Below are 16263 nucleotides of genomic sequence, written 5' to 3'. Positions count from 1 at the left end.
CCGCTCCCTGCGGCCCGGGGAGCCGGCCCGGGGGGACTCGGGGTCTGGGGCGGCGGCGGGCTGGCTGGTTTCGGGTGCGGGGTCGCGGCCCGGGCGCGTGTGCAGCTCCCGCCGTTCGTGAGGGAGGCGCGGCTGCTCCGTGCGGGCCCGGGGCTCCGGGGGCAGCGCAGGTGTCCCCCGCGCCGCTCGCAGTCCGCGTTCTCTCCGCGTTGCCCCGTTTCCCTTCGTCCCGCGGCCCTGTGCCCCTTTCCGTGCCCTGACCTCCCGGTGCGGGCTCCGCTCCCGGCGGCTCCCGGGGGCGGCGGCAGCTCTGCCCTCAGCTCCCCCCGCGCTTTGCTCCGCAGGCACGCCGGGAGTCGGCAAAACCACGCTGGGGAAGGAGCTGGCGTCCAGAGCGGGGCTGAGCTACGTCAACGTGGGGGACCTGGCCAAGGAAGGTGCCGTGCCAGCGCAGCCCAGCACGGCACGGCTGCGGGCTCGGGGCAGCACGGGGCTCCGGGGCGGCTCAGAGCCGGCCGGGGCTGCAGGGGACTGGGACAGCACCCAGGGAATGGCGCCAGGGCCAGAGGGCAGCAATGGATGGGATCTTGGCAATGGCAATTGTTCCCTGGCAGGGTGGGCAGGGCTGGCACAGGGTGCCCAGAGCAGCTGGGGCTGCCCCTGCATCCCTGGCAGTGCCCAAGGCCAGGCTGGACACTGGGGCTGGAGCAGCCTGGCACAGGGGAAGGTGTCCCTGACATGGCAGGGTGGGCTCTGAGTCCCTGCAGCCCAACCCAGCCCGTGGCTCTGTGCATCACATGGATTTATCTGTGTCTGCAGCACCATACCCTGTGCTGCAATAAATACCAAACCCGTCCTGGCATGGATTGGTACACAAGGTGTGCCCTGCCCTGAGCTCTGCCTTTTGCTGCAGTTCCCCAGGACAGAGGCAGAAATGTAAATGAGTGGTGGTAAATGAGTGGTGGTAAATGAGTGGTGGTAAATTAATTAATGGCGATAACGAGTGTGGCAGCCAGCAAACACGGGGAACCCTCTGTGCTGCAGGAGAGCTGTACGAAGGCTTTGATGAGGAGTACAACTGCCCCATCCTGGACGAGGACAGGGTGAGTGCCCCTCTGTGTGTGTGTGTGCAGGGGAGGCTGAGCTGTCTGTCTGTCTGTCTGTGCAGGTGAGCCCCTGTGTCTGTGTGTGTGCAGGTGTGTGCAGGTGTGCCCTGTGTGTGTGTGCAGGGGAGGCTGAGCTGTCTGTCTGTCTGTCTGTGCGGGTGAGCCCCTGTGTCTGTGTGTGTCTGTGTGTCTGTGTGTGTGTGTGTGTGTGTGCAGGTGAGCCCCTGTGTCTCTCTTGTGTTCTCTCTGCAGTGCAGGTGACGCTGCTGTGTCTGTCTGTCTGTCCGTGTGTCCGTGTGCGCAGGTGGTGGACGAGCTGGAGCCGAGGATGGGCCAGGGCGGGGTGGTAGTGGATTACCACGGCTGCGATTTCTTCCCCGAGCGCTGGTTCCACGTCGTGTTCGTGCTGCACACCGACAACTCCTGCCTGTACGAGCGGCTGCAGCGCAGGTGGGGCACCCGCCTGCCCCCGGCAGGCTGCTGGGGCAGCCGCAGCTGGGCCCCACTGCTGGGCCACTGCTGGGCCCCTCGGGCTCGGGCACTGCCTCAGCCTGGCTCCGTCTGCCTACGAGGCTAGCTTGTTACTTCATTACTTAATATTACATTTATCATATCATAATATATCATATTGTGCACCCGCCTGCCCCCGGCAGGCTGCTGGGGCAGCCGCAGCTGGGCCCCACTGCTGGGCCCCTGCTGGGCTCCTGCTGGGCTCCTCGGGCTCGGGCACTGCCTCGGCCTGCCTCCGTCTGCTTACGAGGCTAGCTTGTTACTTCATTACATAATATTACATTTATCACATCATATCACATCATATCATATCATATCATATCATATCATATTATACATTGTATTATAGTATAGTGTATATTAAATTATACATTATAGTACATGACATGACTTTATATTACATTGACAATGTAATATATGTAATGTCATTACAATGACATTACATTATGTTACATTACATTATATTACAATATCTTACATTGTATTCTATCATATTACATTATAGTATATATTAAATTATGCATTATATTATAGTATAGTATAGTCTATATTGAATTGTAATATTATGTCATATTATATTATATTATACATTATATTATACATTATGTTATTTTATGCATGATATCATATGATATTATACATTATATTATAGTATAGTATAGTCTATATTGAATTGTATATTATAGTATAGTAAAGTGCATAATAAATTATATATTATATATTATAATATATATAGTATATATTATAATATATATATTATATATTATCTTATATTATATTATATTATACTATATTATACATTATATTATACATTATGTTATTTTATGCATGATATCATATGATATTATACATTATATTATAGTATAGTATAGTCTATATTGAATTGTAATATTATGTCATATTATATTCTATTACGCTATAGTATATATTAAGTTATACATTACAGTGTAGTACAGTGCGTATTAAATTATATATTATATATTATATATTATATATTATATATTATATATTATAATGCTATTATATTAAATTATATATTATACATGATTATGATATATTACATTACAGTATATATTATATTACATAGTTTATAATGTAATATATATAGTATATAGTATTTATATACACTATAGTATAATATATTATATTATACCATATTATAGTATATACTCTACATATATATCTATTTATATAGTATATAGTATAATGTGGGGTAATAGAATATATTATACTATAGTGTATATTATAGTTTATATTTTATTGTATTTCATTTTATTTTATTTTATTTTATTTTTAAAATGGTAAAGTAAACTGTACTACAGATAGAGAAAGGATACCGAGAGAAGGGTGGAAAGAATGATCATAAAAACTCGTGACTCTCTTGCAGAGTCCCGACACAGCTGGCTGTGATTGGTCATTAAGTAAAAACAATTCACATGAGACCAATCACACAATGACCAGTTGGTAAACAACCTCCAGACCACATTCCAAAGCAGCAAAAATGGGAGAAGCAATCAGATAATTATTGTTTTCATTTTCCTCTGAGCCTTCCCAGCTTCCCAGGAGAAGGAATCCTGGTGAGGGGTTTTCCAGGAAATGTCACGGTGACAAACTGCCTCTTGCTGCTCTTTCTGCAGGGGCTACACGGGCAAGAAGCTGCAGGACAACATCCAGTGTGAAATCTTTCAGACTCTGTATGAGGAGGCTGTGCTGTCCTATAAAAAGGAAATTGTGCACCAGCTACCCAGCAACACTCCAGAGGACCTGGAGAGAAATTTGGATCAGATTATGCAATGGATTGAGCAATGGATGAGGGACAACAACTGACTTGTGGTGAAACAGTAACTGCTGGGTCTCTTCTTGGGAGGGAGGGTTTAATAAATTATATTCGTAGTTCCTGTATTGTAAATGAACGTGAATTTTGTTGTAACTGCCTGGAAGTAGAAGAAGGTTGATAGGATTTGTACCAGCACCCTGAGGGGCTGCAGGAGAGCTGATGCAATGGCTGAAAGGATGAAAATGAGGCGGCTGTCCTGAGAAGCAGAGCTGTGCTCAGTAACTGAGAATTCTTTAGACTTCACAATTGAAGCCAAACCATGAATTCCCTGTGAGAAAACGGTAAAATCCTGACAACAAGTGACAGTTGAGGCACGTTTGATTTCCAGAGTGTGGAGCAGTGTCCTGGAAAGGAGTTGGTTTGATGCTGAGTTGTGAGACTAAAAGCTGCTGTGCTCCACTGTGGGGTGGGCGTGGGGGGACAATGCAGAGTGAGAGGGTTTGGTGCAGGGTAAGGGGGGTCCTTAGCTTGGGAGGGAAAATAAATTATGTGAGAGTTACTTTAGAATGATTGCACGGAGCTTTGGGGATTCCTTCGTGTGTAAGGAGACATCACTGTGTGAGCACCGGTGTGGGGTGTTGAACAATAAACTTCATTTTTCCTTTTTCCCAGTCATGGGAAGAGGCCGTGTGAGGACAGACCCGCAGGGATCCCCGGTGGTCTCGGGTGCAGCAGGAGCTGCTCTGGCTGCTGTTAGAGCCTGGGCCCCAGGGGGGCAGGGCTGCACAGGGAACAGGAAACCTGTCCTCAGAGAAAAGCTGCCTGCAAGGAAAGCCTTGTGAAACATCCTGTAGGAAGTGCTTGCTTACAAACCCTTTGTGTACACGAGTTTGGGTAGTAAAACAACTTTCCTGAAAAATTCTGTTGTGAAGAGAGTTGTTGTTGCATATTTACAGCTTTATTTTTTTATTCCAAACTCGCTGTGGGGTTTTTTGGGGGTTTTTTTTGTGACACTTGGGGAGCGATACTGCAACAGAGTGGTATCATCATGTGATGATATTATAAGCCAAAATGATGATAAATAGTGTGTTTCCTTGGGGAATTGGGCCCAGGCACTGTGGCAGCTGGGGCAGAGGGTGGCCGGTGTTATAAATGAGAAGCTTGACTAGGCCAGTATTCAAGCAGCAATCAATTTATTAATCAATATGGTAAAGTATGAGCAATACTGGCTGGGTACAGCGGGGGAAATTTTCCCTCCAGCTGCACACCCATAGTTGGGGCTCACAGATATTTATAGGGGTGCTCATGAGCTTTCTCAGCAGTTTCCATTCCCAATTTCTACATCACAATTCTGTACACTACTGAGATTTAGTTTGTCTCAGGATGTGTCCCAGAAAGGAGTATCCCAGATCAGGGGGTCCAGCTGCCAAAGGAGAAAGAAATTTCCCAGCTGGTGAGGTGCAGATTCCAGATGTGCGCTCGGAGACCCTGACAGGAAGCCAAAGACACCTGGAAATTCGATCTTAACTCATGGAGCAAATTGCCAACCTGATACGAAGAATTACAGGCCACAAAAATTTAAGTAGCATAGTAGTAGCAATCACAAGGTGAAGGGAAAAATTTTGGAGCACTGTACAGGGGGGTTTTGTATGTTGTACAGGGGGGTTTGGAATCCTGTACATGGGGGTCAGGAGTTCTAAGATGGAGGAATTTGGGCGTGCCCTGTCCTTCTTCTTTCTTCCCCCTGCCATCCATGTTCAGGATGATGTTGGCATGTGTGCATTGGTTCATAGAGAAAGTGCACTTGCCAACAAGGGCAGAAAGTATTGGAAATAGAAGGTAAATATCTTATACGTAGTTTTCACTATAACAGAGACCCCGTGGGCGGCAGAGAGTGCCCTTGGCTGTCCTGCTGATCAGACCTCGGCTGGACAGACAGAAAAACTTTGTAGATAAGGAACAGTAAACTCAACTGAAGACCAAAAGCAAGAGTCCAGACTCCTTCAAAGCTTGGCCTGCCCAGAACCACCTTTTCCCTGCTGGGGCAGAGACGAGTGACAGCCGACCCCGGCAGGTTTGCACACCTGTCCCAGTCACAGATGCACAGGTGCCTTATGCACCTGACACCGAACACAGCTCGGTATTGCACGCCGGGAGGAGGGGGCAGGTGTGGGGATCGCGTGCGGGGCCCGCGGCTGCCGTGTCCTGTGCCCAAGCGCGGTTGGTGAGGCGCAGAAAGGAGCAAACCCCTCCCTGGGCAGCCCGGGAGCCGCGCCGGAGCCGCCCCGGGGCGGGACCGCTCCGCGGGCTGCGGGCACGCAGGTGGGTCCCCGAGCTCCGGGTGTCCCCCAGGCTGCTGTCCCCCAGGCTGCTGTCCCCCAGGGGGTGTCCCCCGGGTGCCCCCCGGGCCGGGGTCCCGCCGCGGCGGTTCGGCAGCCCCCGCTCCCGCAGCTTTCCCCCTCGGGGCTCGTCCTGTGCTGCGAGCACCGCGCTTTCCTGTTTTTCCAGATGAAATCTGGCCTGGCGGGAGGCGCTGTTCGCCGGTAGGTGAGGGGCCCTCGGTCAGGAAGACAAGCCCAAGCCAACAGAAAACCCGAAGAAAAGCCAGGAGGAGAAGATGGAGGAAGCAGAAGAGGATGACATGACATGTGGAGACTTGGGAAACGGACTGGGGAGAAGACCAGGAGGTGTTTATGAAGGGGGAAACTTACAAAGTTCCCATTCAGTTAGATCTAGGAAGGGCTCTGGAAGGACTTGTAATTCCCCCTTGTCGGCAAAGGGAGCAGAACAAAGCGATGCTGCGGCTCTTCCTGCTCCAAAACGAAACGGCTTTCACGATGGATCCCTCAAAAAACCTGCCTCCAGTTCCACACGGCAGAGTAGCTGTGGTAAGAGTAATTGGGAAGTTAATTATTCACCACAGGAAAAGCTTTTCTTAGTGGGAGTGAGCCGGTCAGCTGCCTCACAAAGTGTCATGAAGTTTAATTCAAACCTCTTGCCAAATTCCCTGAAGGGCTCCGTGCCCCCTGGGATCCTCCAGCTTCCTCCCAGACCATGAGCAGCAGAATTCCTTCTCAGTGGCGAAGGCAGTGCCCATTCTTAGTGTGAAATGCCCAGTTTTGAAGTGTTTAGTTCTGCGTTTCACAGCAACATTTGTCAGGGAGCAGCCTGTGCTGGGTGTACCTGTGGGTTTGGCTGTGTCTGTGAGGTTGAGTGGCACTGCTTGGATTCCTGCTTTAAGTAATTAACATCTTCATAAAGACAGTTCCTGAAGCTTAGAGCTGAATATTCAAAATCTTGCCTGCTCTTTAGCTGAAATGAGTGAATTGGCTTACGTTAGGGGTTAGGAAGTAGCTGTTAGAACCTGCATTGGCATTCATCTTCATTTTTTGTGAAGGTGATGCTGCTGTAAAAACAATCAAATGCAGGTAGGGCTGTTCATTACAGCCCAGCTGCCTTCCTGTCAATTTTTAATATTTCGACTGAGGTATTTCTGTGCAACTTACTTATTCTTCTCCTTTAAATATTTCCCTGTTATCCTTTCCACAGTAAGCTGAGCTATCTCTGTCTCCTGAAAATTGCCCTACTTCTAAATAGTGCTACCTGTTGTTGTGAGTGTGGATGGTGAAAAGTTGCAATCAGAAGAGAATGTAAACATTTTTTTTAATCCAAGATGGCAATTTTCTTGCCTTTATTTCAAAGGAAGTTATAAAATATTGCCTTTCTTTTGTCTCTTTACAACAGACATTTTCCCCCTACTTAACTTCTTAAATTGTGAAGCAATGTGTTTGAAGCTTCTATTGATGTGTTTCTTAAATGTGTTTATTAGCTCCACAAGAAAAACACAAAGATAAAAATGCACCTTTGTATGTTACCTGTTTTCAGAGTAAAATCCTCACTTTTTCTTTCATTAAATGTCGCACTACTTTATAATTTGTTGTCCTCTTTTGATCCTACAGAATCCAATACTGAAGTGTCAAATGAAGAACTGAAGCAACAGCTTCAGGAAGCTCTGGAGGTTGGTACCAGTGCCCAGGGTGCTGCTCTCCAAATCTGCATTTCCCTTCCCTGTATCAGGAGGATCTTGGCATGCTGGGAGACTTGGGTGCCCCCAGGTTCTTGGAATTACAGCAGGAGTTGGAAGCTTCATTAAATTTCATGTCAGAAAATCATAGTGTGAGGTGTACTTTATATTCTGGGGGGGTTTCTTTACAAAATATTTTTAAAGATGGAGAGAATATTGAAGGTCCTGTTGTACTTTTCCAGCAGATGCTTATGTTTTACTAATCTGTGGGGCTTGAAAATGTGTGGTGTAAGCAATCTTTGGATTTCCAGTCTGCATGTTTGTTGGAAGGTAGTTAACACCAGGTTTTGATTTCACTGTGGTTAAATGTATTGAGGTATTTGAGGTATTATATATTAAATGTATTTGGCATCACAGCCAGCTGTAAAAATACACCTTGCACCTGCACTGTGTTCTCTAACCTCAGGTGAGGCCATGGAAAGACATCACGCAGGTGAAACAGAGGTTTGTTTTTTGAGGAGGGCAAATGTACATTGTTTTACAGTCAAATCTTACCAGGATTTCCTTGGCTTTTACTCAGTGTATCTACTTTGTTTTACTTCAGGAACTTGAAGTTCTGAAAGTTGAGCTTGAGGCATCTCAAAGACAGCTGGAGGGAAAAGATGAAGCCCTAAGAATCCTGCAGAGCATGGTAGGAGCTGTTCAGAAATCTCTTGGTGGTAACAAGGAGAACAGAGGAAATCTTCTGCTATTCCTCATCAAAACCTCAAAAACCTTACAGCCTTCCCAGGGCTGCAATTTGCATCATTGAGTCTGCAGGTGTCTACAGACTTGCCTCTGCAATTTACTGGGACTAGTGTGTTATTTAGGAAGACTTTAGTGTTGTAGCAATTCTTATAATTTTACCTTTGACAATCCCTGAGGATTTATCTACTAAAGATAAAATTAAGGCCTTTTTCCAGTCCCTCATACTGAAGATGTAGGCAGTGCTTGGAATCCTGCTGCAGAGCATGGGCATTTCGAGGTGGCTGCTCCATCTGCTGCCCTAGAGGACAGTGTGCCTTAAATGTCAGGCCGTTCTTTTGTTCACCATTTGTAGTATTTTTATTCTCTTTCATAACAAAATCTGCTGGCAGCAGTTCCTGGAATTTAGCCCACTTACAAAACCCATTTCCAGTTGTGTGGTTTCTACCATCACATATTTGCAGCCTGCTAGGCCTGGATCAGAGCTGAGGTGTGCTGTAAGGTGTGATTTCCTGAAGGAGACACGACCTCAGGGTGAACAATGCTGCACTGTCAGCCCAGGGGTTCTGGGATTGAAACCCAAAAAGTTTATTTTGCAAGTTAGAGTTGAGATCAGACCCCTCTGGGGCTCACGAGGAGGCTGCTGGTGTTTGTAACTCTGCTCTCTGCTGTCTGATGTGAATGTGAAGCTGAAAATTAACTCAGTTCAGTCACAGCACTGGACAGAGTTGCATTTTGGGTTTTGCTTTGGTTGTTTGTTAATTTTGCAGGCAGTATTTGATAAAGCCACGAGCCACACAAAGGCAATGCTTCAGAAAAGTGAGGAAGAAAAGAGGACTCTAGAGAAGGTAAGTGTGGGTGTTTCCTTCACACAGAGAAGCCCGTGGCTATTAGAAAGGGGTTATCAGACTGCTTATTTACATCAGTGCATACCTGACATTAATTCCAGGGGTTTTGTAAAAGGAATTCCTGCTCCTCTTTAGTAGAAAGGGAAATACTAATTTATCTCTTTTGATCTAGGCGTTTTCATGCTACAGCGATAATATTGGAAGACTTCCAGTGCTCCTGCTGTGCTTTGAGCTGGTGTTGGTTGTGGGTTTCAGTTGCTCAGAGTGGGCTGCACAGCTCCTCAGGGATCCAGCTGAGGCCTCCCAGGGACCCTGAGGAGTGGGTGCCCCGTTTCAGGAGGGAAGGAGGAGGAAGGTGCTGCAGAACTCCCTTGTTAAACCGAGTTTTTTCTTTGTTCCCCCTGCTGCTGCTCTGTTCCACGCCATGGGAGTGGGACAGGGAGGTGGGTTTCTCTTTGTTGGAGGCCTCTGGAAGCAGCAGTTCTGAACAGAGGCTGGAGTCCCTAGGCCAGTGGTGCAGAAATTTCAGTGTCTGGTACCAAATTTGTTATTAGGAGTGTCACAGATTGTCACTGAGATCTCTGCCAGACCCAGCACCCCTGGCATCCTTCTGAGGGGAGCCCTGTGATGAGCTGCTGCAAGTTTGTTTTGTTTCCACAGGAAATAAATATTTTGCAGTGGGAAATTGAATTTGATCAGGACAGATTTAAAAACCTAGAGGACACCTGGACAGAAAAATATGACAGGTATTTGGCTTACACTGAGTGTCACTGGGGTCTTTGTTTGATTTTAAAAATGTCACTGAGTGCTCCATGTCATCTGTTCTGTGTTCCAAACTTGCTTCCCCAGGTTCTTTGGGCGTTTTGTATTTTCCCAATCCCCTTCCAAATTCTGGGCAATTTTGATTTTTCACACTAATCACACTTTTATGTTTCAATTCAGACTTCTAGATGTTGTCCTGATTTTGGGGTTTTTTTGGTGTCTGTAGGCTGGCTTTGCTAGGCTGAGTTTTTTTTCATCATATAATGTTGGCTGGGGACTGATTATCCTTGTTTACCTTACCCGCAGATGAGGCAGAGTAAATAATGGTGTATGCATGCGTGGGGAAATATAATTTCCTGGTTAATAATTTCTTTGTTGTCTGGCACTGTAGGTCTGGGCATGAGTACAGGTAAAATGCTCCACAGAGAGGCTGATCAAGAGGTTCTTTGTTAAATAGGAGTCACTCTGGGTGGACAGCAGGTGTGGCTGGGCAAGAAGAATGTGCCAGAGGCACTAAACTAATTATCCATAACAGGGCTTGAGAAGTGGGACTGCCAGACTCGCTCGTTTACGTGTGGAAATTGTATCTCTGAAGTCTACCCATCAGGGTTGTTATTGTCATTATTCGTTGTTATTATTATTATTATTGTTGTTGTTCTTACAATTCCGAATGTGCTTGTATTTTAATATGTTTCAGCTTGGGATCAAACACTAATCCACACATTTTCCAACGATTCCAGAGACACATTTGTCAGGGGATGCCTCTTGGAAGGCTGGCTGAGTGGGTTGGGAAGGTGGCTGTGCAGTTTGGAGCCACAGAACTGGTGGAAGACACAGATGTAACCTCAGAAAACTGACAGCCAGGGGCTCAGCCTGCTCTGCACAAAATCTCACGTTTTTCTGATGGTTTTCTGACATCTGAGGACAAGAAGAATGTGCATTTCCCTCTGTTTTTTTCCCATGTGAGATAGTTCAGAGTGGGCTGCATTTACTGACAGCTGAGGTGCACCAAATAAATAGTGTTGCCCTGACATTTAGGACGTTGGATTGCCACTGTTCTGTTCAGGAGAGGGATGCTTCAGGGGAAAATGCATTATCAGTGTGTGTTGTGTGTTCTCACGTTGCAGCACCTGAAGGCACAGCTGTTCCTGAAAACAGGATTCAGAGCACAGGAAGTTTACAGAGCAGAGCTGTCGCTCCTCTAATGCCACTTTCGTTCCTTCAAGGAAATAGGAAATTTCTAGCAAGTGTTTCAGAGGTTCATAATTACCAATTTCTTTGCATTTCTAATGGAAATGTGGCACATAAACTCATCTCTTGTTAAGGCTATGGGCACTGCCTACTTACACATGAAGGTTTGGGGGTTTTTGTAATTTATATCTCGTACTCCTTTCACTTTTGATTTTTTTTCATTTCATCTTTCAAGTAATCCTAATTTTAATTTGCAGAAATATTAGATGTTACGTTTTAACAGGTTACTTTTTAAAATTACTGAGTGCCCACTTAAAAACATTTTTTAAAAATATAATAAAGCCATTTTCTGCCTTCTGCAGGATATACTGTGAAAATGCAGCTCTTAAGGAAGCATTGAAACTGAGGACAGAAGAAGTTAAAACACTTAAAGCCGAAAATGCAAGTAAGCCAGCAGCAGCTATTCCTCTGAATACACTGTTTTTCAGGAATAAATCAGGTTTCAGCTGTGAGGGAAGATTCCTGTGGGGATCAGTGTCTTGCTCCTGGCAGCTGATCTTAGTGGATGTGCAGAAGCCTGGAAATTAAACTGGAAAGCAGCCAAGGCAGCCACTGGATCAGAGCACTCCAGTCCCTTTCCTTTATTTTTGCTTCCCAGAAAGCTTGGAAATAGCTGACTGAAATCATCACTTGCCCAGTGCTGTGCTAAATGAGAGGCTGCCTGACTTGTGAGTGTACAAGGAGACCAGCACTCAGTCCTGAGGCAGAGCAATTCAGGAAATGGTCTCTCTCTAAGTGGGCCATTACTTCTGGCAGAACACAGAGGGAGGGAGAGACAACTGAGAGATGAGTTCCTGCTTCCACACGCTCATCTTGTTCCCAAACTGATGCTTGAACTGCACAACTGCTTCATTCGGGTGCAGTTGAACTCGGAAATTAAGAAATCAGAGCGGGAGATGTTTGTAATCTCTTTGTTTTATTTTGTAGTCCTGAACCAGCAGTGCTTGGAATTCCTTGCAATGCTAGATGTGAAACAACAGAAGGTTTTTCAGGAGAACATGTTGAACAAAAGTGACATCACTGATTTTACAGGTCTTGAGGTAAGTATTGCCTGTGTGTTTTTCCAAACGGCTGCTTCAGAGATATGTTTGTGTACCAAACACACAGAGGAAAATCATTGCTCATTACATATCCCTTCATGTGAACCCGTTTTTAGCTAATTAGCACATGCCTGTTAATCATTTCCTGCTTCCTGGTGCACCTTGCAGAGGAGGATCAGGCAGAAGAAGGCATGGGGCTGTTTTTCACATGCTGTGATGGGTGTTTTTATTCTGCCCAGCAATTACACCGTGCCTGCTGGTGCTGCAGCGAGCCCAGCAGTGGCACACCCATCTGCCAGGCTCTGCCTGAAGGCACAGCCCTCCTTGTGAGTCACTCCCTTCTCGTTCTGGGGGCTCTGCTGCCCCTCTGCGAGCGGGTCCTGACCTCTGGCTTGGTTGGATTTGCAGCTGGCGGTGCTCGGAGCCTGCGCCTGCAGCCCTGCTGAGGGGCAGCCCTGTCCCTGCGCCAGAGTGGCAGCTCTCACTCGGAAGCAGCTCCTGCATCTCAAGCAAGAGGTGAGCAGGCGTGGCAGGGCGGGCTCGAGCAGGGGGTGCTCCTGCAGCAGTGCAGACAGAGCCAGGAGCACCCAGACCCTGCCCACACAAACTCTCACTGCGCGTCTCAGAAGTACTGTGAAGTTAGTGATGCCTGTAATGCCGTAATTTCTGCTGGTAGGGAAAAAAATTGTAATTATATCTACTCAGCTTTACTAGTTTAAAAAATAAATTGCGGTTTTTTTCTTTCTCCCCGTATTTTTTAACCTGAAATAAGAGAACACACCCTGGGTGTGTGCTCTCCATGAATGTACACACTGTGTGTGTGGGCTGGCACTGAACCTTTCCCTTCCTTCCTGGCAGTGCATTTCACCCCTCCCTTGCTGGCATCAGCACCCACAGCCCGCTCACTCAGCTAGGGCAGCAGGCTGATCGTGCTGGAAAATACCTACTCACCTCACACTTAAATCCATGACGTGAATTCCAGGCTCCTAATTTTGGTCTGTTTGGTGAAATTGTGTGGATTTAGAGTTTTTTTATCTAATTTGTGGTTCACTGTGCAAATGTGGTGGCCATCCTTGTGGTCCTGCTGCAGAACTTCCAGTTGAGTGACTGGTTTGGAAATAGGTGCTGGTCTGTCCCTTATGATGATCCCTGATATGGGTTCCCATCTCCTGCTCCTTTTCCTCCTGGCCTGGATGTGATGGGTCATTATTTCCCTCCTCGAGCTCTTGTACATGTGCAGAGATGAATAAATACACAGAGATGATTGTGTGTATGGCTGGGGGTGTGAACATTTGCAGACAATGAAGAGTAAGGACTTTAATACACATTTTAAAATGTTTATTTACATATCAGGGAAACCCTTTGCTTCCTGCTACTTCCTTGATTACATTTACTTGCAAGCTGTCTGTGTCTTAATTTTAAACCTGCCTTTGCTTCCAAATTACCTGATCTGCCTCAAATTTTCCCTGCACTGAAACCAGATGGAAAACCTGAAGAAGGGCAAGGACGAAGCGTACATCACGGCAGATGCCTTCAGAATCGCGTTTGAGCAGCAGCTGATGCAGAGGCAGGAGCAGGCCCTGAGGCTGGCAGAAGTGATGGGCGTGAGGAAGGAAAGCAGATTCGGCAGCTGGAGCCGGCGGCGGGGCGCTGGTAGTGGGGCAGGCTGCTGTGGGGCTGGCTGCAGAGCTGGGGCTCCTCTCCCGTGCCAGCTGCACAGGGGGAGAGCTGGCGTCTGCCCGGGTCGTCTGCTACCACCAATTGTTCTGTTACTTGGGGTTTTTTTTGGTTTTTTAAAATTTTTTTTCAAATTAGTTCCACAGGAGAGCTGGGGAAGGGGAAGAAAGGCAAAAAGAAAAAGGATATTTGGAGCTTTTTTTAGCTCCCAATGGGGTATTGAGCGACGTGTGTGAAACAAGATGAGCTTCAAGGTCTCTCCTAACCCAGGCCACTCCATAATTCACTGCAGTACTAAACAGGTTTTTTTCCTGTTCTTCCTTAAACGCTTTTTTCCTTTTATTTCGCACGTGTGTCAGTATTAGTGTTCTTACACTAATACAGAGTTTCAAAGCCCTCTGTAAAAGAGGAAGAATTCCAATCTGTAAAATAGGAATAATTCCAGTAATGTTTCATTCTTTGAAAAAAAAACAAAACAAAAACAAAAAACCACAAAAAAAACCCCAAAACCCCCTAAAGAAACCAACAACAACAACAAAAAACCAAACCACAAAAAAAACCCAAAAAAAACCCAAAAAAAACCCAAAAAAAACCCAAAAAAAACCCAAAAAAAACCCAAAAAAAAAGGGGATAGAGAGAATTTAAGTGCTTGCATCATGGTCAGAACCACTGCAGACCTCAGGAACAGCACAATATATTTCTTTTGACCATTGACCAGGAGCTGCCAGGCTTAGAAGTGTGGTCACAGATTCCTTGGGCACTCCTGGGGTGTAGCACTGCAACAGCACAACCTTGAGCAGCTGTTTCCCCTGCACTGACCCCATTGCTTTCAGGCTCTGTTACCTGGCACAGCTGTTCCATAATTGTAATGCGTTTTACTATTTCTGGAAGTCTTACCAACTTGTAAGTGGCCTGTGTCAGAGAATCCTGGGGTTTTTTAGGCTATTTATGGTTTAAAAACAAATTCTAGTTTAATTCATTTTTTAGAGCATCAAAAGTGTATTTTCCATAGAGCGAAAAGAATTCTTAATTTTCCCACGTGTAAGCCTTTGTGGGAAAGCAGGAGCAGTGGGAACCTGCCATGTCCCATGCAGTGAGGGAAACTGCAGCTTGTATTGCCCTTGTTTAGGGGTCGTTAAATTAAATTATTCTTAATTATTAGATTATTTTTAATGGGATCCAGGTTTAGAAGTACCTGCTTTCTCTGGAAGTCGTTTTTCCCTTCCTGAGCAGCTCTGCAGCTGACACACTTGTGTTTTCCACAGAGCGTCTCAAGTTGGAGGGGAGCAAGAGCAGCCTGGGGCGGAAGCTGTCCAGCCTGCTCTCCTCAGAGGGCGACTGCAGGAGGGTGGAGGAGCTGGACAATGCCCACGAGATCCTGAGGATGTTGATTGAGCTGGTCAGTGCCTGGTTCACCTCCCCAGAGCGTGTGTGTTAGCTGGGCCGAGCACGGCCTGCTCTCCTGTGCATGGGGGGGATGGAGGAAAATGGAGATAGTGATGAATTTAATCTCACCCCTAAGGTTACAGCTGTGCTAATTATCAATAATTAGGAACAGGCCTGCTCTTAAAAGGCCACAGCCAGATCCAGTTAGGATGGGTATTGTAAAAAGTAGATTGGCTGGTCGAGGAGGAAGATGGACTTTGGTGGCTGTGCTGAGAAGGAGTCAGTGCTGTGGGAAACAGCAGTCACTTGATTTTGAAATTTTACAAAGTTTAATAGTAATAAAATGGTTATAAAAATAGTAATATAATTAGAGTAATAAAGTTTGAACAGTTGAGATTAGGACAATACGAGACAATAAAAACAAAGAGTCACAGACAGCCCGGGTACCTTTTCCTGGGCAGCACAAGCCCGAAAAAGGACCCCATTAACAGAGGAGTAACCCTTAAAAACAACAGCCTGTTGTATATTCATACACCTCATACATGATGCATAAATCCCATTCAAACTCAGGATTCTGCCTGGTCACTGTCAGCTTCTTCCTCTCAATCCTCATGTCTCTTCCAGTCAGAGCGAGGTGGGCAGAAGTTAGTTTTGTGCTGATAAGGGAGCAATAAATTCCCTTTCTCTGAAAGATTTAGGTGTCCTGTGGCTGCTATCTGGTGCGAGTCCTTTCTTAAACAAATATCTTGCACAGCATCGCTTCTATTTTAACATTGTGTTATAACCTAAAACTATATTTAATATACTACTTAAGAAAATTAATATAGCATATTACAATATTAATTTTATTACTGGCGAAAAGGCAATCGCAAGATACACATTTTTCACAGTGCTGTGAGGGGCTGCCCGTGAGGAATCACCAAGAAGGTGTGAAACATTTGCATTGAGACGGCAACGCTCTCCTTTCTCCCCGCAGGTGAACGACAAGGAGGAGGCCCTGGCGCACCAGCGCAAGGTCAGCTACATGCTGGCGCGGGCGGCGGAGGCTGCCCCGCGGCAGGACGGGGGGCACGCGGCAGCGAGGCGCCGGCTCGGAGTCCCGTGTCCCCCGGCCGCCCCTCACGGCGCCGGCCACGGC

General features: G+C 46.5%; 3 protein-coding genes across 6 annotated transcripts in view; all 3 read left to right on the top strand.

The window, feature by feature from the left end:
- AK6 (adenylate kinase 6) overlaps positions 1 to 4312 on the top strand; it is a 4579-nt gene extending 267 nt beyond the window's left edge. Inside the window, exons 2-5 of the mRNA XM_039696353.1 lie at positions 123 to 437; positions 1045 to 1103; positions 1411 to 1556; positions 3254 to 4312. Of these exons, the coding sequence (XP_039552287.1) occupies positions 123 to 437; positions 1045 to 1103; positions 1411 to 1556; positions 3254 to 3443 (710 nt within the window). The 3' untranslated portion in view covers positions 3444 to 4312. The remainder of the gene's footprint in view (positions 1 to 122; positions 438 to 1044; positions 1104 to 1410; positions 1557 to 3253) is intronic.
- An 878-nt stretch (positions 4313 to 5190) lies between these two features.
- CCDC125 (coiled-coil domain containing 125) lies at positions 5191 to 14215 on the top strand. Of its 4 annotated transcripts, none has more exons than XM_039696322.1 (10): positions 5191 to 5715; positions 5902 to 6080; positions 7353 to 7411; positions 8022 to 8108; positions 8932 to 9009; positions 9670 to 9755; positions 11325 to 11407; positions 11950 to 12062; positions 12471 to 12578; positions 13544 to 14215. In XM_039696322.1, exons 2-10 carry the CDS (start codon positions 6011 to 6013, stop codon positions 13973 to 13975), a joined length of 1116 nt encoding a protein of 371 aa, XP_039552256.1. In that variant the 5' UTR covers positions 5191 to 5715; positions 5902 to 6010; the 3' UTR covers positions 13976 to 14215. The 4 variants fall into 4 exon arrangements, with proteins under 4 accessions (XP_039552256.1, XP_039552253.1, XP_039552255.1 ...); XM_039696319.1 differs by having other exon boundaries at positions 5902 to 6281; XM_039696321.1 differs by lacking the exon at positions 12471 to 12578 and having other exon boundaries at positions 5902 to 6281.
- A 1900-nt stretch (positions 14216 to 16115) lies between these two features.
- ZFYVE16 (zinc finger FYVE-type containing 16) overlaps positions 16116 to 16263 on the top strand; it is a 27193-nt gene continuing 27045 nt past the window's right edge. Inside the window, exon 1 of the mRNA XM_039696317.1 lies at positions 16116 to 16140. The gene's annotated coding sequence lies outside the window, so the exon portion shown is untranslated. The remainder of the gene's footprint in view (positions 16141 to 16263) is intronic.

Source organism: Passer montanus, unplaced genomic scaffold (genome assembly GCF_014805655.1).
Source record: "Passer montanus isolate IOZ18808 unplaced genomic scaffold, ASM1480565v1 scaffold97, whole genome shotgun sequence".
Lineage (NCBI taxonomy): Eukaryota > Metazoa > Chordata > Aves > Passeriformes > Passeridae > Passer > Passer montanus.
The sequence above is the reverse complement of the archived record's forward strand: the minus strand, read 5'-3'. Positions and strand labels throughout refer to the sequence as shown.

Coding starts and splice junctions, on each gene's coding strand:
- CCDC125 (XM_039696319.1), top strand. CDS start 6,011: ATGGAGGAAGCAGAAGAGGATGACATGACATGTGGAGACTTGGGAAAC. Junction 7,412..8,021: donor AGCTTCAGGAAGCTCTGGAG/GTTGGTACCAGT, acceptor GTTTTACTTCAG/GAACTTGAAGTTCTGAAAGT. Junction 9,010..9,669: donor AAAAGAGGACTCTAGAGAAG/GTAAGTGTGGGT, acceptor TTGTTTCCACAG/GAAATAAATATTTTGCAGTG.